Here is a 26,482-nt window from a genome sequence, read left to right as displayed (position 1 = left end):
TTTCTACAATAATGTTCTTTTCAACGAAAAAAATCTTAAGTCTCACGGTTATGCCGAATAGGCTAAAAGAGGTGGTAATGATGAGAAATGAATGAAAGGGTGGAATGAAGAAAATGGGAGGAAACAAAAGAATCCCGAGAAAAACCACGCACACGATGTTTGTCCACCACAAGGCCTACTTGGCGTGGACCCCATGCACCAGAGGCTCTTCCACTTAATCATCGCGGACTCTACCTTCAATGAAGTTCCTATATGAGACCCGTTCTAAGTACCTCCAATGAAACTACTTAGTTTAATGCCCAGATTGTTGAGCAATAATATATATATATATATTTAATGGGTACGGCTCGAGGCTATTTTCTGGACACGGTCTTGATGAGGAGGTAAATTCACTAGTTAAGATTATTGGTTCAGCAGTATACACCAACAAATACGGAAGTTGCTTAATTGATGAAAAAAATCTAGTTTTGCTGCTTAAACAAAACAAATTCTTCGGATGTATCAGGTATCTTCGAGGCATTGAATGTATTAGGTTTAATACCGAGGCACCCATTTTGCAATTTGTTGTTTTTCTTTAATGCTTGTTACTATTATAATGCACGGGAGGAACAGTATAAGTCAGAAATTGGCCAAAATGAGATAAGTCAAAATTGGATATCTACAGTATGTTATGCTAAACCTCCGGTTAACCTGGTATAAGCAGGCCCGTGCTGGCCCACCGGCACGTGTCCCGGTGACCTCTCCGAAATATCACAGTATAAATGAAGGTACAATGCGCGGCAAAAAACCTGCAACATGAGCATATAAGTTTATTGTGAAATGACAAAGTCTTTTGCTCCAAAATAAGTGTGCACGGGAGGAGGCCGAGGTTTATCCTGGCGTGATTCGTTCCACTTAGACGTTATGTTCATTCCCTGTGCTGTTAGGCGTAGTTTCACAATAAACTTACATCCTCATGTTGCAGGTTTTTTGCCGCGGATTGTACAAGTTTTTAGTAATAAATTCTTACAGTTTTGTTGGTAAAGAACCCGTGAAAGGTACAGTGCGCCGTTTACCTTAGGCGCCCTTGCTAGACCACATCAAAGATGAACGATTTTATTTACTCTTCTGTATAGCACAGTTCTGTACAATAAATACATACAGTTACTGTTGGTAAAGAACCCGTGAAAGGTGCAGTGCGCCCTTTCTATAAGGCGCAATACGAAACATCACATATTAGATACCGGTATGTGGTTTTAGTTATCCTGTATACCAGCTTTGTATAATAAATTCAAATACTAACTGGAAGTCAGCGGCGTAGCACACTTTTGCGGGCCCCCCCGCAAAGTATAGAGAAGGGGCCCTAGTTGTAAAGCTGATAGAAGTAAGATTGAAGTTCTACTTCTTTAAATCTTTACTCATAGCTAGACTTCGGGGCACCCTATACCTCGGGCCCCCCCCGCACTGCGGGGGTTGCGGGGGCAGCTGCTACGCCACTGCTGGAAGTACAGAATCTGTGAAGAATACAAGGCGCCCTTTATATAAGATGACATGGGAAATATCATATATATATATTTTATTTTATTCTTCTGTATTTCAGTTTTGTATTATAAATTTACACAGTTGTTAACAAAAAAAAATGGTTACTTACCAATGAATCCTCCCTTGGAATCTTTAAACACTTTTTTGACGTTTTGGAACTCACAGTGACAAGGTGACTCCTCAGTGACAAGGTGAAAGAGATTAAAATGGAAAGGAGATAAAAGGTGTAGAACAAGGAATACATACCACTAAATAAAATTAACGTACAGAGTGGATCCTGAGATGAGTAGAGCGAAGTGAAGAAGGAGTGAACTGAATTAAAGAAAGCGCGGTGTCTATGTTACCTCACTGTTGCCAGATTCAAAGTATGCATCAAAGTTAGGTACCCAAGTTCGATCAATGTTACCAGTATCAAGGTTCAATGAGGTTTGTACCTGTATTTATGAATAAAGAACGATTCTTTAAAATTTCCCATTGTCTTTTTTTTTTGTTTGTTTGTTTGTTTTGCTGAACCTATTGCGTTAACCTGTTTTATATTGTGTGAATGTTGTTTTAAATGGAGCGCCAAACCCGACATGCCTTCTTCTTGGGACTTTTTGATTGTCTAACATGTTTTTTAACACGCGTGTTAATATTGCGTTTCGTTTGGCCAATATATGAGGAGTCACATTCGCATTGGACGCGGTAAATACCTGATTTACTTAACGGATCAACAAAGTAGCTTTTAAATCCAATGAGATGTATTTTGTGTTTAAACTTTTCAAGGAGCCAATTTTTTTGTTAATTTGGATTATCCCCCCATGCTCCCATGTAATTATAATCATACAGTTGTTATTGGCAGAGAACAGGTAAAGAGTATAATCACTTATAAAAATATTATAAAGTTATGTAGCTATGAAACGAACCAATGTGATACATCAAGAATAGTTCGAATAGTCAAACGTACGATGCATTTATGTAATACCACACTGACACTAGTCTCTAATTTACGACTTTTACGGCATCGAAGCTTTCACAGTCTTAATATGCATCCATATATCCGTACATATTGATTGTTCCTGTGTGTTTTAAAGCATTGTTCGGATAATCAGTACCTACTGTATTTCTGAAATATAGCTATATTAATTTCAAGTAAAATGTGGCTTTCCCGTCACCACTGCACGGCGCGTCTTCAGGTTGTGGAGAAGGCCTCTGGGATTTAGAGGTCAGCTGGGAATATACTGAATAAACAGTCGCGGACAGACAAGGGCTGATACTCCAACTTGAGGATTTGGTGTGGGGCTAACAACCTCATCGGGTAAAAGAAGAAGGATTGTTCAGATAAGTTCGCAGAATCCTCGGATCAGAACTGATTACTTCTCACAAACTCAACAAAGTAAAATCGACATGAGATTTGGAACATGGAATATAAGAAGTCACTATAGGCCAGGCGAGTTAAAATTTGTAAAGAATGATTTTAGAAATAGAGGATGGACCTAGTGGGATATCAGGAAGTTAGATGAGAAAGAAATGGAGGAGCCAAGTCGGGAAATTTTACGTTCTTTTACGGGGAACTAATTAAAAATTACCAACTAGGAACAGGCCTTCATGTTTTTCGCCTTAACTATGTCTGCCTACAAAACTACTTTCCTGTTTTTCTCACACAATTGCATTAAAATCTCCCAATATAATTATATTTGCACCCACCTTCTTCCTTCTATAGTTTCTTCTATTTTCCCGTAAGCTTCCTCAACTTCGTCAGTTGTTACGCGAAGTGGCCAGTGCGTATATCTGTGTCACTACTAGATTCTTCATTTTTTCCTTTAAGTCTTAACATCTTAACTCTAACATCAATAAATTCTACTTTCACTGCCTTCTCTTTTAAACACTTACCAAGAATTATTCCTACACCTTATGACCATCCTTTTCATTATCTGAGTAAAACATTCTATATCCTTCGCTGTTCAACATCCCTTCCCATCTAATTTCCAAAACTCCTACCAAATCTAGATCGTTTTGTTTCAGTTCTTCAGATTTTGTAACTTCAATTCCTGTAATATGATGAGTACGTTCCACGTCCCTATTCTAAGTTTTATACTCTTGCTTGTCTTCGGTTTCCTATCTGTCTTCCCCACATTGTTACTCTATTGTTCCATAATCCTTCCCTGCGTTCACCTCTGGTGCATGGGGTCCCGGGTTCAAACCCTGCTCCCGCCAAGTGAACTTTGTGGTGGACAAACACCGTGTGCGTGGGTTTTCTCGGGGTTCTCCCGTTTTCTCCCACTTTCTTCATTCCACCATTTCATTCATTTTTCATAATCACCGTCTCCTTTAGCCTAACCGGCATAACCGTGGGACGTAAAACTCAAAGATTTCATTTTTCATTTTCATAATCCTTCCCAAAACATCTGCCTCCCGGAGATCTGAAGATCCCCTTTGAAACTATATTTTGACCTGCGGAAGACCATTATACATATGCTCTTTTCCTGCTGTCTGCAAACTAGAGAAAAATAGAGTGGTGGTTGTCCGTTGCCTTTTGACCTGCACAAATAAGTATCTTCGTAAAGGTGAGGATCGTTTATCGAGGATGGACTTCATTTCCGCTATACAAATTCAACCGTTTTCTCATTTGAAGTGAATTTTTGTACGTAGTTGGTACGTATGGATTGGGCTGGATATTTATCATTTCGTTTGCATTCAAATATGCATCATAAGAGGCAAAGTAGTTCCAAGATATCATTCAAAAATTTTCCATAAATGTATTCTTCTTGCATAACGTTGGTTCTTTCGCTACATTAGAATACATTTTGAGAGCAAAACATTGCTCCACTTTTTTCACTTGTTACAGACTTTAAAATATTTTTGTAGCACGTGTATTTATCTCTTTACTGAATAGGAAGTAATTTCGTATTGATACACACTTCTTTATGACCATGAAATTAAGACCTTCGTTTCATTCTTCTTAAGATAAATGAACATTTGTATAGTAATATTCCATTAGGCAGTAAACAACACGCGTACTTGATATAGGAATATGTATATAAAGAAAACAACTAAATATACCTGGCACAAAGTTTGTCCGTATGATCATTCAAGTGTACCAATTCATAATGATACTTTGTGCGTTCCTATTGTTCTTTCTTCAGAAAGGCGGTAAGTGTAAAATAAGTATTGTGTTACAGTATGATCTAGCCAATATGCATAGTGATGTTCAAAACACTTAGAGCCTTGCTTCTACTTCACAAAATTTAGAGTCTACGGAGGACGAAGTTAATTTACTTCAACTATAAACTACAGTACATTATCGTTGCAGGTAGTGTACATTGGGAACTTCTTTGAGACAAACGTCATGTTAATTCAAAAATGAGATGGTAAAAATATGTACAGGGATTAAATTATAATGCATGATTTAAAGAAGTTATACAAACTACTCCCTCCAATAGTGAGGTCGAGCAGGTTGCCCCATTGGGGTAAGTGAGTACCTATAATAAAATTAAGATAAAAGAATGTACTACTGCTACACGTATACTTACTGTCCTAGATGATCTGTGAACTCTGAAAACACATTTCCAGGAGTGAAGCAAGGAGTCCATTTTATAAAACTTGGGGGTAAAACAATGCACGTACGTGTATATGTTTGTACTGATAATGTAGAGAAAAGTAAAATCTCAGAAATGGTATATTTTTACTCCACATATTTTCAGAAATGACGGTGTAATCTTATTATAGATCGAAGCATAATAAACACTCTTGTCTCGAAAGTAGACAAATTGATTTTTTATACTTTTTCTGCAATCTTTTTTATTTATAGAAGGAAATTCTTTTAATGATATTATTTGAAAATAAATTAAATATCTTGCAGAATTTTTACATTTCCAGCAAAAAGTTAGCAAAGACCACCGAAGCAAAATCGTAAATACGTCACTAGTTCCCATATATATATATATATATATACATTCTGAGAAGGGAGCTGACAGGCGCTTACTCTGAGAAGGGAAGAGGCGAGACTCATATTACAGTAGATGAATCTGATTTCTAGGTGAAAATGGGCCTCCCCAAATTTACAGAGAAATCGGCGCTCTTGCTAATTTGTAAAACTCGTCTATTTTTCTTCTTATTTTAAATAAACAAATGTTTTTTTTTCTATTTGGTGAAAAGAGGAGTGCATAATCCTTTATGTAATGCAATGAATGTTCAAATCAGATACATTTTAAGGATTATAGCCTATCCTTTGTCCCCTTATGTATGTAAATAAAAAGTTATGAAACTCCATAAGATGACGAACTATGGGTTCTGCTAGTTCGTTCCAGTCATCCTATTCATTCTTAAGAGCGAAACCATATCATTACGTTGGGAAATATGCATTCTCTGCTACGGCCAAATAGGAAAAGAAATATTTAAATATTATATTACTTTTCAGAGCAAATTCTGCAAGCTTTGTTTCGTTATGACAAAATTTATGCAGTATTGGCCCTTGTATATGTTAAAAGATAACTTCATTTCTTTAGTTTTTAATTGTAGGTTAAGGTATGGGTACTTCAATTATGGCTTCAATCCTTCCAGTTTCAACCTAATTGAAACTAATTTGGAGCCAATCGGTACACTTGGGGAAACTGGTGCTCAACAAACGAGATTTTTTGTTGTGTACAAATGATGCACTAACGATTCACACCATTTTGGTGCCAATCGACAGAAGGGGGCGGGGGGTGCCCGTAAGGCAATCCACTAATTAGTTTCTGAGTACCTTAAAATTGGTTTGTGCATAAACAGTTTTGCGTACAGAGACGTGCACAAATGATGCACAAACACTTGAGACTATTTTGGTGAAATTCGGAAGAGGTGAGGAGTTGTCTAAACGGACGTGTCCAAATCCACCTGTGTTAAATTATATATATATATATATATATATATATATATATATATATATATATATATATATATATTACAAAGTAATGAAAAGTAGTAGCTGTTTTGACACCAGATACACTGTCAAACATTATTGTCGCATGTCTATAAATATTTTGTAGGAATAAAATTTGATAACGAATTCACCCTGTATTTCTTATAATGTTAGTATGTGTATAACCGGCAAAGACATGTATGTGGCAAATGTCATGTCAAAAGAGGAGTAAATAAGAACAATAAAACGAAAATAAAACTTTCTTGTCCTTTTAGCAACATTTTGTCTAATTTTCGTATTTATAATTCTTTTCCTATGAAATTTACCACAAATATACATTTCCCGATTACACAAGTAGTATCAGTATTAAAAGTACCCTGCACAATCATTATCAAATTATATTCCTACAGGAAGACAGTTAAAGATATGCGACAACCATTTTGGACATGAGTGTACGTATATACATTATAAAGAAGTAATATAAAATAAAGCACATTTAAAAAAGAAATGTATTGAATGCAATGATATAGTAAATTGGAGTTCGAAACACGAAGTCGAAACCTTGCGCCATCTTGTTATGAAGCTCATAGTACAATTCCGTGACATCAACAAAACTGACAAATAACAGAATAGATTTCCTAACTTCTATGTCTAAAACACTTTGTCCGATAAGTTCCTAACTATTTTTCTACTACCCTGAAATTCTCCTCGGCGCTACCTCGATTTAAAATTTTAATACCGACGCTAGTTAGAATCACTCTTCTTCTTTGAACCACGCTTCTTCTTTTTTCGCCCAAATTCTAACATCCCTATTTTGCCCTCAAGCTCGTATAATCGATATTGTCATGCGCCCATAGTGCCATCTCTCTCACCCATCTCCTCCATGGCCATAGCGGATATATCGTTAGTTAATTCCTAGACTCGTTTATATAAAGTCCCGTAAATCATATTCTCCTCTTTCTGATGAACAGCTCTTCCCATTCTTTTGTTGGTTGACCCACTTAGTAATTTGTTTCCTTGTGTCGGTACAGTCATCATTCCTTACATTTCTTTCTCTCTGAGATTTCTTCTCAGTAATCTCGTGTCAATGTTAATTCAGTTCTCTGTGCATCTTTTGTCGAATCATCATCTGAACAATATAATTCTATCAGATGGAAATACATTTTCTAGTTAGTTACCTTTTAGGTAACGAATTGTAGCGCAAGCTGTGGCGAAGCGTGAGATGAAGAATTGGGTAGACACAACACCAGACACACACACACACCTATATATATATATATATATATATATATATATATATATATATATATATATATATATATATATATATATATATATGTGTGTGTGTGTGTGTGTGTGTGTGTCCTCTATGATCATTCTTACAGAGGGTATGGGAAAATGATGACCCTCATTTCTAGGAAATGTGGTGCCATTCGGAAAATCTAGACTTCGAAGGAATAACATACTACATGTATAAAATCAACTAATTATGAACTTTTATACTCTATACTCAACGAAAAAGAGTAAATAGATATATAGCAAATAATAATAAAAACTCAAAACATAAAAGTATGAATGATCAGGGATCATCAGCGACGGCCTTTACATAAGGCGACTGGGACACCTACCTGGGGTACCGCACTTCAGAGCACTGCCCTTGATCATAAAGGACACATGTATGATCAAGTGCGTCATCCAATAAAATTATGAAGTCTACGATGTCCTAATCGATTCGATCACAGTTTTATAACTGCAGGACACCAGAAAATGCAGCATGGATAAAAGTATTTCCATTATTCTCTCCATCAGCATGGAATCTGCGACTAGACAACCTGTCTAGGGTCGCTGAGCTCAGAAAAAACGCAAAACAAAAAATCAACCTTTGGAACAATTTCATTAGTGGATAGCGTAGCAGCAGGTAATACAGTGACGGGCGAAGTGGGGGCATTCGACCATAAGTTGTCTAGGCCGCAAAATACCTAAATCCAGAATTGCCCTCCATCTACGTATATTTCAGTGTTTTAATGAGTCCCGTTGTTCTTCAATTTATCCTGTAATATCCTTGTAGGTAAATTAATAGAGTTGTAAAATTCAAATTGTATTTTCTGAGCAGTCTTACGCAAGCGATAGCTTTCTGCAGCAGCATAGTGACGTAAAACTAAAACAGAAAGGTTATTTTCCAATACTAGTTCAACTTGCTTTGGTGTGGGAGACAATGATACGAAAAAGATTGTAGTTCGTAAACGTCAAAGTTCGCTGAAAATAATTATATTAAAAAGTATAACAATCCATTCAGTGACTTGCACACATTTGAGAATAATTTCTTTAAATGAGCTGCTAACCAACATTTTCGAAACAGCTCTTCCCAATAGTATAGTGTCTAATGCGTGGGCCATTAATGTATATACATAGTTCTGGGTTAGAATCCTATTTGGAGAGCGTTGAAAACTTCAACGCATTTGTAACGTACATACATTAGCATATGTAAATATATTAAAATCATGCTATGCATATAATTATTTTCTTCAAATTTACATATTTTACAGATATTTTACGTATATTAAATTGAAATTAGGATAGAATAAGTAAAGGATTAGCTGTGGGAGTAATTGTGTATAGTTTATTTCATTTTTGTGTTTATTATTATTATTATTATTATTATTATTATTATTATTATTATTATTATTATTATTATTATTATTATTATTATGTGTGTTATATAAATGTCATGGGAAGGATTAAATCAAGACAGAAGTTGAATTAAACATCTTGATTGAGAATAATATGTGCAGAAAGCAATGCTTTGGAAATCTTAGGGAGTTGGACGGTACATCGCATGAACCCAGCACACAGAACAAACAAAAAAAAAAAAGCAAAGTTGGGAGATTCTTTGTCTCAAGGAAAAGAACACCCAAGAGTTAAGGCAGCTGGTCCAGGGTTGCTAACTATAATTTTCAGAAAAAAGAGAATATGGATGAATCTTCAGTGTGCATAAACCTGCGATAGATACACATGGGAAAATTACTATGGTCAGAGACGATGTGACATGTAGTCTCCAAGTCGGATACAGCTATTGTTTAAGTTTGCTTGCTGGAGTTCGTAAGTACATGCGAAACTTCGATTACAAAGAGGTGTGATAATTTTAGAAGTTGGCCAGAAGTAACACTTTTTGAGCAGGTGGCGTCCCTTCCAACGGAAATTCCGCCAGCCAGAACCAAACCTAGAATTTCGCAGCTCCCCTCACCTCACCGGAGAAAAACCGAGGAACGAAGCATTTCATGTAGAATCCTTCACCCCTGTAGATAATTTTACTTCCACAAGTAATTCTTTCAATATTGTAAAGATTTTAGTCGCTGTATTGCGTTATTTTTGTCTTATCAAAAAAGGCTTATTTCAGTACAGGACGACAAGTCCGGCAGTACTTCATGGAAGGAATGCATGATAGATGTAAGAGCATAAACATCGTGTATCTTGACAGGCGACGTCCTGAGGGGAAAAACTGCACCAACATGGGAGAAAATGTAAAATTTCTATGTTGTTAAGATATGACAGCATGTCACACTTACAAATAAGCTGTCTTATTGTATATAGGTGTTAATTCTCGTGTGTGCTATGTTGACAAACACTTTAATTCAACAACAACAATGAAAATATGACAACTTCACATAGCAACCCCTCACCCAGGTGAGTGGTCGCGGAGAAATCCCGCTAGGTGTCAGGATTGTCAGGTCTGCATGAGAGCAGCGTGTGTTCTCAGCTGAAAATTAAACAATTTTAGTGAGAAAAACGTGAAATACATTTTAATAAGAACATGGTTAGTGTAGTGCTATGCATCATTCTAAAGCTGGACATTTCAGCTACACTGTGGATACATCAGTTTGCGAGTATCTATTAACAATTTTAAATGGTGTACATTAGAAACAGTGAAAGTGTAAATTCAGGTCAGAGGGGACAATGACCTCTGTAGGAAGGCAACCCCTTTTCTTCCCCACTTCACCCCGTCTTAAGACTCGCAAAAGCTGAGATGCGAGCCCAGCTTTTTGTGTGGAAGGTGGTTTTGACAAAACCAAGGAGGCAGGGGGAAGAAAGGCAATTCGTGTCTCGTGATCGGAAGAGAGGATAACTCTTCGTGTGCTCGTATAGAGAAATTCGGCTCTGGACGTACAGAGAAACTTGTGACTTTAAGCTCATGATATGAGCTATGTACGTAAACAGTTTGTAAATACTTAAACTATTATATATTCAATATTTATCATAGTTCCGATATTTATCATAAAATGTGTATATATAGTATCTCTTGTTCATAATCCTGCACGACGAACTTGCAACTGTGTGCGCTTAGTACAGTACAGTGGTGTACGAACATTTTTTATATGAGCAGGATATTATAATCCGTTAAGCGAACCCGATAGTGTCATCTTCCCTTTTTCTATAAGGGTGATGAAGGTAGCTAGTCGAGCAATAGCCACCTAACAGGCTGGATCGCGTTAGGTTAGGCGAAACAACCTGTGCCAAGATCCACTGCAGACACAAGATCCAGAGATTGTTTATTATTCTCTGAATATTCGACTGGGGACAAACCAGGAGGAAAGCAGAGTATTGTCATGTTCAATGTGGAAGAAAACGTGACCTCCGCGGGACCTACGTTCTGCTAAAAAGGGAAGACAGCAGAGCCATCGGGAGCAGCAACCATCCAGGAGAAGAGGACATCCAGGAGAAGAGGAGAACCATTGAAGATGCGATAAAACGTGCACGAACATTTAATACAAACAAATAAGATCTTAGTTTAAAAATCAAACATTTCGGCGAAACAATTTTGAAAATTTCAAAATTATTTTTTTTGTAAGTCACAGTGTATAGTGTTGTTGCGTGTGTTATTACACCTAATTAAAAGCTTATCCAATGAATTTCGTGTGCACATCATTCTCCACAGGAAGTCTTACAAGGTATGTGATCAGTGTGATATTATCGTGTCTTTCCTTTCAGCTGCCCTGGAGTAGTCAATGTCCGGTAAAATGCGGTCTCCCAACAACCAAGTGTTGTTGTGGGAGTGAGAATTAGTATTGTCTCTAACCACCTGGGGAAACACGTAGACCTGAAATTAGAGTCTCACTTTTGTTTGAAATGCTATTCTAAATTACTTCCATTTTGTTCATTAGATCACTTTATCTTTCTAAACTACATAGTTTGCTCTACCGACATTTTAATTTAAAAGCTCTACCGGCTTAGCTAGTTATTTACGTAATTTTCAGAACATTAGCATTTCAAGAGTAGCATATTCAAATTTATTTAAATTTTGATTTAATTTACATAGTAATTAATTTATTCTCCACTCTACGGCCTTCCCCTTTACACATTACAGTGGTTCCAATTCCACCGTAATCTGTAACTCCGCGTCTTATATAAAATTGTTGCTAAAAAGGGACGCTAAACTTTATAGAAATTTTCGAAGTATTATACGTTAGGAATTCCATAATACAGTGTAAGTAAACACACATCCAGAGCGAGAGAGAGACCGCCGTAATCACCTCACTTCCAATATCTTAACACAGATATTTTCCATAACATACAATTGCATGACATCAACCTAACTTAACATTAACGGATATATTTTCTTGTTTTTCTAAAACACTTCCTTCAATTATTACCTCACAATTTCTCATTACCCAACATTTATGTAGAATAAAACAAAAATTTAATTCAAATATCGAAAGTATACAAATCATTTGTCTATACTATTAAATAACACAGCAGGAGGAACTGATTCAGCATCGCGAAGACCATATTACACTACTATAGATAAGAGCATGAAATTTGGACAGAATACTTCTTTTGACATGGAAGTGGAAGATAAGGAAGGATTGTTTGAATTATGTATCTTAAGAAGGGTAACTAAAGTGTTAATTGTAATGCCAAGAATAGAGTATCTCATGAATTTCTGAAGAGATATTTGACATTAAAAATATGTATTTCTGTGTTTTCGAAAATTTTGCATCTAATGGGAAAGCAAATCATTTCTAGAATATTTTAAAATTTCCTTTTCTTTCTTATTTCATATATTTCTTTATTCTTATTTCATATATTTCTTTATTAAAAAATCCCAGATATGAGGATTCGTTTAAGTTAAAGATGAGAATTTCTGTTTGTAGACTCCTAATTAAACTTAAAAAACATATACTTCTGCTATTCAAAAATTTGGTTCGTGAAGCGTAATGGAGGTGCATTTCTATAATGTCTATATTTCTCTTTTTTACTCACAAAATGCTGAATGTGAGGATTTGTTTAAGTTCCAGGTATGGAAATCTTGCTCTAAACAATTAATTAGAAATAGGGGGTTTAAGGGAATGCATGTTTCAACGTTTCCTAAAAATCTGCTCGTAACGGAAAAGGGAAAATTCGTATAATATTCAAATTTCTCATCCTTTATCGAGAAAATGCTCAATGTAAATGTTTGCTTAAGTTGGAGGTGTAAAGTAAGTTCACAATATCTTTATTAAAAATAGATTCAATGTTTCGACGTTCTCAAAACTTCCACTTCTGAAATGGAGAAATTTTCTAAAATATTCAAATTATTGATGTTATATTTATTATACTTATTTTTTACGTGAGAAAAACAGTCACTTGTGCTAGTATATTTCACTCTAAAATTCAGAAGGTATACTGCAGGCTTTTGCGTACTTGTAAATCAGTTGAAAATCAAGTCAACAACATTCACATTTTTTCTTTTCTTTCCAGGAGCAACCAATTCTGCTGATGAGCTTATGAAGATTGTGGGTGGACATAATGCAACTAAAGGTAAAGCCATAAGAAAGCCTACGTTGAACTTTATGTTGTGTTTGTCTTTTACACATGTATCATTACCTGGTTAGTTATTTTTGTGTTTTGTTATTTCCTTGTTCTGTAAATGAAATATATAAATATTTACTTGACTTCAGTTGCTGTTTGTAGCTGCATACTCATCAATGGTCAAATGCTTATATTTATCAGTTATCACAGATTAATAAATCTAAAAGCCAGTTGTATGTAACGTGTATGTGTGAACCATGCTTTGCAGAAAATATGGCAGAGTCCAGAGAGAATCAAAGATGTAAGATGTTACATTTCTTCATTCCAGAAGATAGTATTAGGGGTCTTGCCAAAGAAAATATTGTAGATCTACCGGTAGATGGCAGATATCCCAGCCAATCGAAACTGCATTCGAAAGAAAATACAGACCGTAGAACCGAAACAATTTTCAAATTGTATCACACATTCTGGCTCAACAATGATTTAGAAACAAACAACCATTCTTGCTGGCAATTTATAGCCTAAAGACTCGTGATTACCGAGGATCTAAATAACATTGGAAGTGACTCAACACCTCGAATATGTAGAGTAGCGTTCCCCTTAATTGTCCTGAGCTAGAAACTAAGAACTATGTTCCATAATTGGGTAAGGAAATAGGCTTTGCTATACACTCCACTCTTCCTCTTATCGGTCTTAGGTGATAATATATCTGAGTGACAAACTATACACGACACATAAAGTTCAGGGTTTTCTTGAGGTGCAAAAGGAAAAGAAATTACTTCAATACAATTCAGACAAAGTCTAAGAAAATAAAAAACTTACGAAACAAAGAAGAGAAAGAAAGAAAGAAAATAAGATAGAAAAAGACATCTGCATATCCTCATTCACTCAACTCTCTCTCAACAAGAATTAGCTGTTTGAGTTCAAGGAAACAAGTTTTAGAATTCTACTATTTAATGAAAATTAAAAAAAATACTAAAAAACGACACCAGCGTTAAATTACAAAACTAACGTAATTGATCTAATTACTCTTAGTAAAATTTCGTAATCTCCTTCCTTGCTGTCAATTCAGAATAGAACGAACATCTTAGTTAATTACTAGTTAGCAAGTGTTACTCTTTATTCAGTCAGCTATGTATTAAAATATTTAAATTAAGATACTAAAATATGAAATTCAAAAGAAGCGCGTGAAGAGAATTAACTTTGATTCCATTAAATTCAAATGATTTTAACCTAATGTAGCTTTAGCTTAGTCAGCTAATTATAATTCTTGTTGCAATTGATACTCACCAATACGAAGCAGGAAATAAGAAAATGACAGTAAAGAGTATAAAATGCCAATCTACGTAGTTCCTGTATACAAATATTATGCCCTCTTCAACATATAATTTATTACATCTGTCTTATAACAGTTTACAAGTTGCTTTTAGTTATCGTAGAATAAATTTAGATATTATCCTTTTTATCAGACTAAGAGGTCATACATTCAATTATTAAATTGGACTAACATTTAAATCTTTTTGTATTATTACAACAAATCCCTTTCATTAAAAAATCAAATCAATCCCCTATTTCAACTACAAGTTATGAGAGCCAATCGGCCATTTTAACTTCTTCGGTTATTTAAGTCATGATTACTTTCAATTGTTTACAGTAAAAGTTTTAGTTTATTTTGTTTAAATTATTAAACAAATCTATACTAACGAAGTTTTTAATTAATAAGATTTATCTAATGAACCAAAATCATGTTAATTATTATAAATTTTAAATTTCCATAAGATTAATCAGAATTCGCTTAAACTAGTATAAAACAATGTAAGGATACTAATTTTAAGATAAAATTAAATTATTAAATTAAATCTCCAATTATTTAAATAATTAACTAACTACAACTTAAATAACTGATTTAATGAATTTTCAGGTATATTACTGATCAGGTAGTCTTAGTTTTAAATGAAGAGTAAAAAGTAACTACTTATAATCCATTTTCGACAGAATTATGTTTCTTCTTCGATTTTGATGTAACTTTCCCACATAGACTAAGATATGAAGAGAAATTCTGGTGAATTCTGAGTTCGTAACGTAAACGGGTTTTCATAACGGTCCGCGTTCATACGAACACGCTAGACGGATATGGAAGCAAGTTTCTTGATAATATTTTGATGGAGTAGTCAATTAAAATTTTAGACATTTATTAAAATAAATATAATCCTTTAGTGTCTTAAGCACTATTATATTCTAGAAGATAACGTTATGGACGTTTCATCTTGATACACCCTTGTAACTTTTCAAATAATATATAAAATTCAATGAAGTTTTGTAACATTCAAATATCGACAGATGGATATTGTTTGACAATTCTGCAAGACGAACAAATCAGCAGCGTTTCCAACCCAACTTACCTAAAGTCATGTTTCAAACACCATTTTATTACATATTTCAAATCTACATATTAAATCGAAACTTACAATACCACATTTATTATTCAGCGTTACAAACGAAGGCTACTTCAAAATCATAGACATCAGTAAACATCAAAGTACTAACTACATTAACTTCTGGGAACATGATTATCGTAGCGTAATTCAGGGAAAATCCGAAGTTTCAGAGTTATGACAGCAGATAAGTTGTGCTCGGTAAAGATCCAGAAGCTCCAATCTGAATTCAAGTGTCGTATATTATTGATGGATTATGCTATACTCGAGTAGATATAAGCAAATATGTGCGTAAAAGCTGAACACCGAAGAACATGCTACTTATTTGAAGTTCATAAAACAATCTTGAGTACCTTCTAAATATTACATATTTAACGATGGAATATAAATATGACAATGATTTAATAAGTGTTGTTCAAATAATCTTGGCTAGTGAAAATATCGAGATAATACGTATATATGACTTCCCACTAGAACTTCAAATGACTTCATTAGGAGAACTTAGTAAATATGGGCGGGTGTATACGACCTAGGAGCAGTATTGGAGTCCGCCGCGGCCGTTGCCCCAGGAGTTGATAGTGCTGTGAATTTGATTCAGATGAAACTGTCACTCACCATTAACAGTGATAGTAGTGGGATATAGAATGGGATTATCATATAAAAATCAGTCAATAACCTGTTCTTTTTAATATAATTTTCAATAATAACAACCCTTAATTGATGTGTTCTAAAAGTGTTTACGAACACCAGATTCGGAAAAATGAAATGAAATCTAAGTTTACGTCCCACGGTGATGCCGACTAGGTTAAAGGAGACAGTAATGATGAGAAATGAATGAAATGGTGAAATGAAGAAAGTGGGAGGAAACGGGAGAACCTCAAGAAAACCCCCATACACGGTATTTGTCCACCACAAAGTTGACTTGGTGGGAGCTAGGATCGAACCAACGACCCCATGCACAAGAGGTGAACGCTCTATCACTGAACCACCGCGACTTCTACCAGATTCGGCTCTCTCATCAAGGTCATAAATGTAATTACAAATGACAAACTTAAGTCAACTTCCAGTTCCTCCTACCACTACACCTAATTTTGAGGTCTTTAAAAACTGTGTCGGCGAATGTACAGGAACAAAAAGTAGATCCAGTGCAAGCAGATTCTCAGAATTTAATGAAACTTATTTTTCTACAACTGCCCCATGGAGTCAATAGAAGAATATATATATATACATAGTATATATATATATATATATATATATATATATATATATATATATATATATATATATATATATATATATATATATTCCCGTCTTACACTGTATTTTGAATATTAATGAGGACTACATATTTTATGTTATGCTTCTTTTGTTTCTTTATTTATTCTTCTAATTTAGTTTGTTTACGTAATGCTACGTGTAACAGCATTTGACGTCATGTCAATGAATATTCTTCATATACATTCGGATCAAAACAAACTGTTCCTTTCATAATTTATCACGAAGGATAAATGTTACGTGGTGTGCGTCCAGAAATATATTTTTCAAAGTGGCCATTCCTTTCGATGTTACTGATCTATTGTAAACGATAGTAACTAAATTAGTGTTGCTATTTTGGTTAAGGAGGGGGGGGTTATACGTATCACATTGTGTTCGATGATGAAGGATGAGTGATTAGTTTGCCATATAGATTACTACACTACACCCCATCAGGCTATTCACATATGAAAGAACGAAAATCCTTTTACGTAACCGTGGTCCTTTCTCCACACAAAGAAAAAAAGTTGCGTATTCTGTAAATGATGTCAAAAATACAAGAAACATTGATTAGTTTAATAGTACTTTCTGTTTTCTAGAAAATTACGCACATAAAATAAAATGGGTTATTCTATCTGAAAAGGGGTTTTTGAGGTTTGAAAAACGAAATTTTCACACTGTTCTAAATTATTATTTTCTTTAGTTTTCTGTTCACTATAATAACTTATAACAACAAATATACTAGTGGTTCAACACGAGAACCAATATTTTGAGAAATATTAGTAAATTTGAAAAATGCTCTGAACGGAGGGGATAACTAATTGACTGGAGGTGACTTCATACCAGCATGGATGTGGCATCACATGAACGAAGGTGACCAGACCATCTGTAACCAATTGAAAAGTAAAAATTTGTAACGAATTTCGAAGAAAAAGTAGTATTACATAATATAATATTAGTATTACACATGCGCATAAATGATTTCCAATGTCCAGAACTCAATTGTTAACATTAGCATTCAAATGAAGTACAGTATTTTGTTTAATATATGCTATCCTTAATAAATTGTTTATTATAAGAAGAAATACAATGTGCGCATTAAAAATATAGCTACTTAAGAGGCTTCATTGTGACGAAATTAAACTTCCGCTAATTATACAGTTTTTGTGTAATATCTTCAAAATGGATAAATTTTTTTAGTCAAAAAAGTGAAAACTTGTTATACTAAACGATATTATTTTGCATGAAATACCGTTATCAAGACTCACCTATGTACTTTCATTTGGCAGCTATTATTTAACGCGAAAATAAATGTCGTATCTATAAATGTCCGCAAAGCGAAAGCAAATAGGTGAGTCATGAGAACGGTATCTCATGCAAAATACTCTTGTTTAATATACTGCATTTCCACTTTTCGATTAATTGTATCTATTTTGAAGATATTACAGAGAAAATGTAAAATTAGCGGGAGTTTAATTTCGATCCATTGAATCGTTTGAGTGGATAGCTCTTAAAATCAAATAGAGCCAGGCACGAAGAATCACATCTTCCAATTTAAAGTTTCAATATAGGTTTTGAAAATAAGGCAAGTCTTCCGTAAACATATCTTGCCCTCGACTGGTTATAGCAGGCCATTTCAAACTAGCAACAATATCCTTTTTGTCCACATATGAAAAATCATCACAAACTGGAAAGGTAAATGTCTTTTCACAAGGCTTCCTCATATTCTTTACTTCAAACTCGTCATGGGCCACAGATAATATCAATCATACGTAATGTCTGAAGCTCTTAACTGTCAATAACAAAATTATTTTTACATAATGTATGTTGTGACTTATCTTCGACACAGTGGTCTTCCTCGCTTTCTGAACTGGTGTAAGCTTCTCTGTATATCGATTTTCTTTGTATGTTAGTACCTGTTAATAAGTTAAGGAAATGTTAGATACACATAAAAAGAACAACTTGACACACATACAGAGAGAAAGAAGTACATAAAAATGTTGTGAAAACGAAAAGGGAAGGAAAATTCTATTTTTAAGTTAACTAGGTAAAAGTCAACAAGTGGTGCCTTTAAATTGAGCTAAGCAAATGCAAGATCTTTTTTTGGTTTTAAAGAATAATTTTCTTTGCTGATGAAAAGTAAAAAGTTAATTTTTACAGAGTTAAAAACTATGTTTAAACTTTAAAAAATGTTCTCATGCATGTCTAATTAAAAGAATCATTTTTTTTTTTTTTTTTACCAATTTTGCGAATGTTGCAGAGTTTTTGATACATACTGTATGTATACAAATGGAAGTGAGTGCTTGCTTTAAAAACGTTCCATATTATAAGGTATCACATTGCCAAAAATGGTGTTGATATGTTCAGTAGTTTCTGAGTCTATAAGCCTCAAAGATGAGTATAGAAGCCGATTTAAAGAGTTTCTCTCGCTGTCACTCAGCTCAATAGTTTAGAAAAATTCATGAAGGTGTGATGGAAAATGTTCAGTGGCCTATTGAAGTCTGATGGTTCCAATATGGAAATGCTGGCAGGAATCATCGGGTTTGCAATGAAGGCGCCTTAAGCTTTTCGGCTGCAGAATACTTTCATCTGATTTCCTCCACACTATTTGGTGAACCTTCATTCTTCCTTTCAAAGTAGGCTAATCATCAGGTATCATTTTATCAAAGTAGTCGAATTTAGTTTCACCTATTTCCATAATTTTTATCCCCGGACACCTGTTCGTGAGGATTCTTATGAAATCTTTGCAGGTTGTTATATCATCTGAAAGTCTAACAACATTGTCAGCCATTCCTTTCCGGCATCCACGAACTCCATCTGGGGCACCTTTACCGTGGCCACTCTCTGAATAATGTCACTGTAAATGATCAACGCAAAGTTGTTTAGTCAAATATGTGCCCATAAGATAAAACATCTTTTTGTTTCTATACTGCGTTGAAGGATCATCGCTTAGGAAATTAATTATCTTGAGATCTTGGACATGGTTTTTAATGCAAACGATGACTGGATCAAGATGAGCGCAAATTGCAGCAGGATCAAGTTTCGTATTTGAATAGGATATTAAAACAGTAATAGTTAACACTAGATGAGAAAATGAAAAAGAGCCTATATGATGATGATGGGATTTAGGTAGGAGGTAGAATGATTAGATGCATAAGATTTGCAGACTATATGGGGCTTATTGCAGAATCTGAAAAGAAAATCAATAAAATTTTAGAAAAAATGAGGAAAGGCTTTGAAGAATATGGGATGAAAATACATGTTAGAAAGACAAAAGCCATGGTGATTGGAACGAAGGGGTCTGTGTCAAATATAAAAGTAGGAGGGGAGAAAATAGAACAAGTGAATAGTTTTCGATATCTGGATAGTATTCTTAGCAATAACATGAAGTGCGAAAGTGAAATAAAAGCAAGGATAGCAATGGCGAAAAAAGCCTTTAGGAGGAAGAAAAGTCTGTTTTGTGGGACCTTGAATAAAGAGTTGAGAAAAAGACTCATAAAATGCTTCGTGTGGAGTGTTGTACTGTATGGGGCGGAAACGTGAACATTACGTAAAGGTGATGAAAATCGAGTGGAAGCCTTCGAAATGTGGGTGTGGAGAACAATGGAAAGAATTAGTTGGGTCGAGCGGAAAAAGAATGAGAGAGTGTTAGAAATGGTGAGTGAGAAAAGAACACTTTTAGATATTATTAGGAAGAGAAAGAGAAACTGGTTGGGACCAGGGGCATCATTTAGGGGAGGCAGGGAGGGGTATTTGCTACCCCCCTGAGTTTGAAATTTATATAGATTTTATCAATAGAATAGTAGTAAGCCAGTGAAAAACGCGAAATTTTACATATATCAAGGGGTCTTGCCCCCCCTCAAGCCAAATCTGAAATGACGCTACTGGTTGGGACATTGCCTAAGAAGAGATTGTATCATGAGGGACGTCCTAGAGGGAGGGGGCGAAGGAGACTAAAATTAATGGATGATATAAAAACAGAAAGATCATACGCGAAGACGAAGAAGTTAGCGGAGGACCTTGGAGCATGGAAGCTTCCCAGCTGCGGCAAGCGACCTGCCAATAAAGGCAGAATACTTATGATGATGATGATTCATTGATATTCATACGTTAAAAAAGTCGTCTAATACTTGCTGAATAAAACATAGTACTTTAGTTATTTCGAATCATTCAAGTAAAACTGTAAGTGGTTACAACGCATGGTGGTGACATATCATCTATTTTTACATCAATATTTTAAAATAAAATTATAAAAATATTACTGAATTCATTATTAATTGTAAGTTACCCTTGCAAAGTATGTACTTATACAATTTCAACGTGTTTTGACTGCTATCTGCCTATCAACATATCAGTTACATCAAAAGTCCCATTTCAAATAGAATGACCCTAATATCGTTTCTTTCATTTCTGAACTACTGTGGAAAAGAGAACTGGAAATGAAGCTAATAAGCATTTAAGGCTTGAATATACAAGTCACGAGTTACTTGAAAGACCTTAGTGTCAGTTTGTTTTATGGAAAGATGTTTAATGTTATTGCAAGTTGGTGTCGCCAGATTTTGCGTTATTGTATGCACTTAGTATATACTTCGTGTATGATTAACTGGATGTCGACACTTACTTGCTTCATGGTGGTTCGTAGCATATCACACGACTTCGGTAATCACTTACGTGTTTGGATTTCACAATAAGCTATAGACCTACACCTGAATCTTACTAACCGACTTCGACGCTTGAATATTCCTGTAATGTCAAGTAAATATATATTATACGGCAGGAATGCGCAAGTTGAAATAGGGGATAATGCAATTTAAGAGAACTTACTAGCATCTAGGGCCCTGCAAGACTATGTGTGACATTTTCACAGAAACTAAAGAGCCATATTCAATGGAGAAATTTGTTCATCCTACATTATCGCAGACACACAGAGATTATTATAACCGTAAAAAATGCATCACTTATTAAGGAAGAGCAGAACAGACCTATTTGCTTACCATTTGAATTTGCAACTTGACCCTTTATGTCTTGAATCAGTCTTTTCCTGTTCGGAGGGGTACTGGATGTTTCAACACGAAAGCTGTTTTCAAAATCAACATCGTTTACTCTTGCCTCTCCTTTGACTTTCACTTGATATTTCGTTTACGTGGGATATTCAGGTCTGAAAACGAATTGGTTGGTTGGTTAGTTTGAAGTTTAATGTCCCTCTTAGATCCGAAGCAATACAAAGCGTAAGCCTACAACTTAATGTGGAATTCGGACCACATGATCTATTACTTTACAAAGTTAGAAAATTGAATCTAGGGCGCATCCTAATCATACAGGTACTTGTCGACATCAGGTGAATATATGTCTATACACCAAGAGTATTAACCAGGGATGGGAAAAGAACCGGATCTGACCCGCTTTTGAACCGGTTCAGGTACCAAGAACCCATGCTAAAGATAGAAACCTGTCCAGAGCGTTTTCGCAAGAACCGGTTCATTTCCTAGCCCTGGTATTAACTGTATCCGGTAGTCTGAAAGGTGGTGACAACTACTTGTGACATAAGAACGTAATCGCACAAATTTTATTTATATGAAACAATTTGATATTATCGTTTTTATACAAATTTATGACTTGTGTATTCGAGCCTCAGATGCTTCTGATATCATCATTATTTTTTCCAAAAATAATTAAGAAATAATAGAACAATATTATAATTTGTTTGTTTTATTTTCTAGAGAACACAAAATATTAATTACTAACTAACCAATGTTTTTTTAGATGGTCCTTGTACTTGCTGAGTTTGCTATCAAAACGAATGAAATTATAATTAATTGAAGACGTCAACACAAACTATTCCATTAAGCGGTATTTTCTAAGAACTAAATACAAGTAACTACGTAGAGAAATTATAGGACTATTTTTTTCTTTTGCAATGTTTTGAAAAATGTAGAAAAGTGGTGGCGCTTCTGATAAGCACCCAATAGACATAAAAAAAAGTAGTAACCTTAAAGCCGGACAGCTCAAAACAAGAAAAGTATTGACTCGTCTACAGTATGTTCATTGTTCGTCCTGTACTTCTGTCATCCGTTACTTCTGTCAAAAATTATATTTGCTTAATTTAGATCAGAATGTTGAAAATTCCCAAAATTTTAGTTTTTTAATTATATATTTTAACCCGTATTAATTTCGTTATGTGTGTAGATCCGAGACGAGAGAGATTTAATTCTTGTCTCGTCTCATGCACATCTCTACTGGTGTCAATGATCTTGTTCGGCATCCTTATCTATAATGGATTAGCTCTAAATTAATTTCAGACAGCACTAAATATAATAACGTTTCTGAATTGAGATGTCTAATATTGTTCTATTATTCGTATGGAAGCGATATGTCGACACATCTTTGAGAAAAGATCATTGGTTTACCGAGAAATGGGCAGACCATTACGTATAGAAAGATATCAAGACACAACAGATAAAACTATTCTAGAAAGATTGACTTCTTCACTCAGGGAAAAATTTACAGAGAAGCTTTTGTTTCTGCGTTCATTGCCCTTCGAAATCCTTACACCTTATGATTAAATAATTACAACATATTTGTAAAAGAAAAAGCATTATCTATAGGATAATCTTATTAATACATAAAAGGATTATATGTTAATTTGAAACTGTAATAGCCTAGGCAAATTAGCTTTATCAGTGGAACAAATTCGGAACAAGCTGAGTTTTGGTATGCAGGTTCAGAATAGCATTAGAAACAATTCTAGAGAGTTCAATTTATGTCCTAAAAGATCGCCGCCATCTTGAACAAACTATTTTCGGTCATTTTTCTTCACAATTTTGTTTTTGTGCTAAATAATGATGTCAGCAGAATCAGTAGGCCAACGTCATCTTCTACTAAAACTACAGGCTTATTATTGACTCCGGTACCCAGTTTAAAGCCGTTTGCACGATGAGCCTATCTGCATCATCATTTGCTTGAATGACAGTAATTCCTTTGTCTTGGAGTTATTATGTGAGTTGCTGAATAAAATGAGACTTAATCGCAAGATTTGACAAAAACTTACTTCTTCAATCATTGAGTTAATACTTTCTTCAAAAACTATGTCAGGGCAAGTTATTTTCAACGATCGTCTCTATTTTTGTTAGTGCTGATATAGATTCATAACCATCAAACACTACTAGTGAGCTATAGCCAAAGAGCTTGATCACATAACTGCTGTATGTTTTGTATATATTTTTATATGTGGTTGGGGTAGGCCAAACCACTTTGTGTAGCAGATGACTTCCATCAATTACGTATTCAGTTTTCTAGAGGTAGATCCTCAGTTGATTTGAAAAGAGAGTAGAGAGAAGAGTTTAGGGGCTTTCTCATTTCACCCTCATCAAACAATGATAATGGTACTGGAGCTAATTCATACTGAAAGAAGGATGACCATTCATATTTCTCCTTTACTGTTCTTATTACTCGTTGGTACAGTGCACCTGATGTTGTTGGTAGTACAGTATCATTTATCTTGGTGTGTTTATTTACAGCAGAATGTGGCAAAATTCTTAAGTTACGCTTGTAGGTGACACAGGCCGGTAGCCAGCCCAAAATTGTAGGGGACCAGTAGAAGTTAGGGGGGGGGGCCGATTCAACCACATTATAGTTCGTCACCACATTATAGTTCATTTGCAAGCCAACCGTGAAAAGTTTAAGGGGCAGCCAAAATTTAGGGGGCTGCTCCCTAGACCTCCTGTGGATAGAGCCTGAGGTGCGGCATGGAAATTCTTGCCAGAACCTCCCTTAGCAAGATACGTTCCGACTTTTTTCTACTGCTATGGCAGTTAATACTGTCGTTATCAACAATTCCAGTTGCTGAGGACACGATGTTGTAATTTCGGGGAACAAAAGACTGGTGATCTTGCAGCCATTTTTCAAATATTTCAATGTCTCTCATCTCACGTTTGAGAGAAGAGCTGGGTGCGGAAGCGTGTTGGTCTCCTCCAACATATTCACGACCAACAAACATTTCAAGTTGATAACTGGCTTCGATATAAGCTGGCATTTCTAGAAACCATCTGACTAACGTTCATGAGGATACTCCCTCCCGTGAGTCAGGCTCCCAGAAGTCTTCATGGATTCCATCAGCGTCTGCTCAATTGTAATGTTAGTCCATGTTCCTGCCCATGCTCTTTTAGTTCTCCATACGGTGAAGTATCCTTTTTCTACAAAATCTTCGAACTCTTAGATAGTAAGTTCACGTTTACGTTCAAGCATTTCTTGCAAATATAACATAAAACTCTTTTCCTAACTGTAAATTGCGTGTCCTTTAGTGAATGTCCACTGACCTCTACGGGTCAGCGGACCACCATGGCAGAAAATAGTTTTTTCAAGATGGCAGTGATTTCCCAGGTTTCCCATCATTAACATCAATTGAAATCTCCAGTATTGTTTCAAATGCTATTCTCAACGTGTGTAGCAAAAATCAGTTTGTTCCGAATTTGTTCCATTGATCGCCTCTTTTTTAGTTTAATTTGCCTGGACTATATAATGGCTTTTGAAAAAGTATGCTACACTGTGAATCAGATGTATTTTTCTTAAAATTACCATAATTACGCATCAATGTAGAAATTCTATTTTTCCAAAATATATCATTATATAAATTACATGGAATGAGAAATGCATTCAAGGGTCAGAACTTCTTTACGTCTTCTTGCCCATATTTCAATTTCTTTCAAATATTAAAGGTCTTGTTTCGTCCAGACGATACTTTTAACAAGAAGCAAGTTGTTTCTTGGTGTGTATGGTAACACTGTGCCCTATTTCAAACGTATGTGAAGTTGGCTCCCCCACTTTCAAATTTCGATTCGAAACCGAAGCCAATCGTTTGTTTTTCGTTTGTTATTGATTGTTTTGGAGAAAAATCGTTTGTTTCGAAATACGTACAGAAATATTTAAAAAATAAAGTTGGGGGTGCAACTTCACACTAGCCCCCACTTTCAAATTTCGATTCGAAACCGAAGCCAATCGTTTATTTTTCGTTTGTTATTGATTGTTTTGGAGAAAAATTCGTTTGTTTCGAAAAACGTACGGACATATTCACAAAATAAAGTTGAGGGCCAACTTCACGGGGGTCTACCCATAAGAAATCCACCCCTGAAATTTTGCCGTACATTTTGGTTACATATAAAGGTAACCAAGAAAGTTCTATCATCATACTAGAGAGCCCAACGGGAAATTGCCCACCCCAAATTTTATTTAGTAAAAATCTTCGTAGTTTTTTGGAAACAAACGATTTTTTTAAACAATCAATAAAAAACGAAAAACAAACGATTGGTGTCGGTTTCGAATCGAAATTTGAAAGTGGGGGGCAGCGTGAAGTTGGCCCCCCAACTTTATTTTGTGAATGTGTTTGTACGTTTTTCGAAACAAATGTTTTTCTTCAAAACAATCAATAACAAACGAAAAACAAACGATTGTCTAGGTTTCGAATCGAAATTTGAAAGTGGGGGGCCAACTACACATACGTGCATTTCAATGTTTTTTTTTTCTTGCAGACCTGTGCGAACCTTTTCTACTAACTTATTTTTTTCCCTTATTTCATAACAACACTTATAAAAAGTATTTTTCATTGGGTGAA

The 26,482-nt window shown here is 35.0% G+C and overlaps 1 protein-coding gene across 1 annotated transcript in view; it reads left to right on the top strand.

Annotated features, from left to right (window-relative positions):
• The first annotated feature begins 4,562 nt into the window (after window positions 1-4,562).
• The window catches only part of LOC145662809 (trypsin-like), a 74,247-nt gene continuing 52,327 nt past the window's right edge, over window positions 4,563-26,482 (top strand). Inside the window, exons 1-2 of the mRNA XM_081728697.1 lie at window positions 4,563-4,653; window positions 13,136-13,195. Coding sequence (XP_081584823.1) covers window positions 4,584-4,653; window positions 13,136-13,195 — 130 coding nt within the window. The 5' untranslated portion in view covers window positions 4,563-4,583. The remainder of the gene's footprint in view (window positions 4,654-13,135; window positions 13,196-26,482) is intronic.

The sequence above is a fragment of the Thermobia domestica genome, chromosome 10 (assembly GCF_964235325.1).
Source record: "Thermobia domestica chromosome 10, izTheDome1.hap1.1, whole genome shotgun sequence".
Classification (NCBI taxonomy): domain Eukaryota; kingdom Metazoa; phylum Arthropoda; class Insecta; order Zygentoma; family Lepismatidae; genus Thermobia; species Thermobia domestica.
The sequence above is the reverse complement of the archived record's forward strand: the minus strand, read 5'-3'. Positions and strand labels throughout refer to the sequence as shown.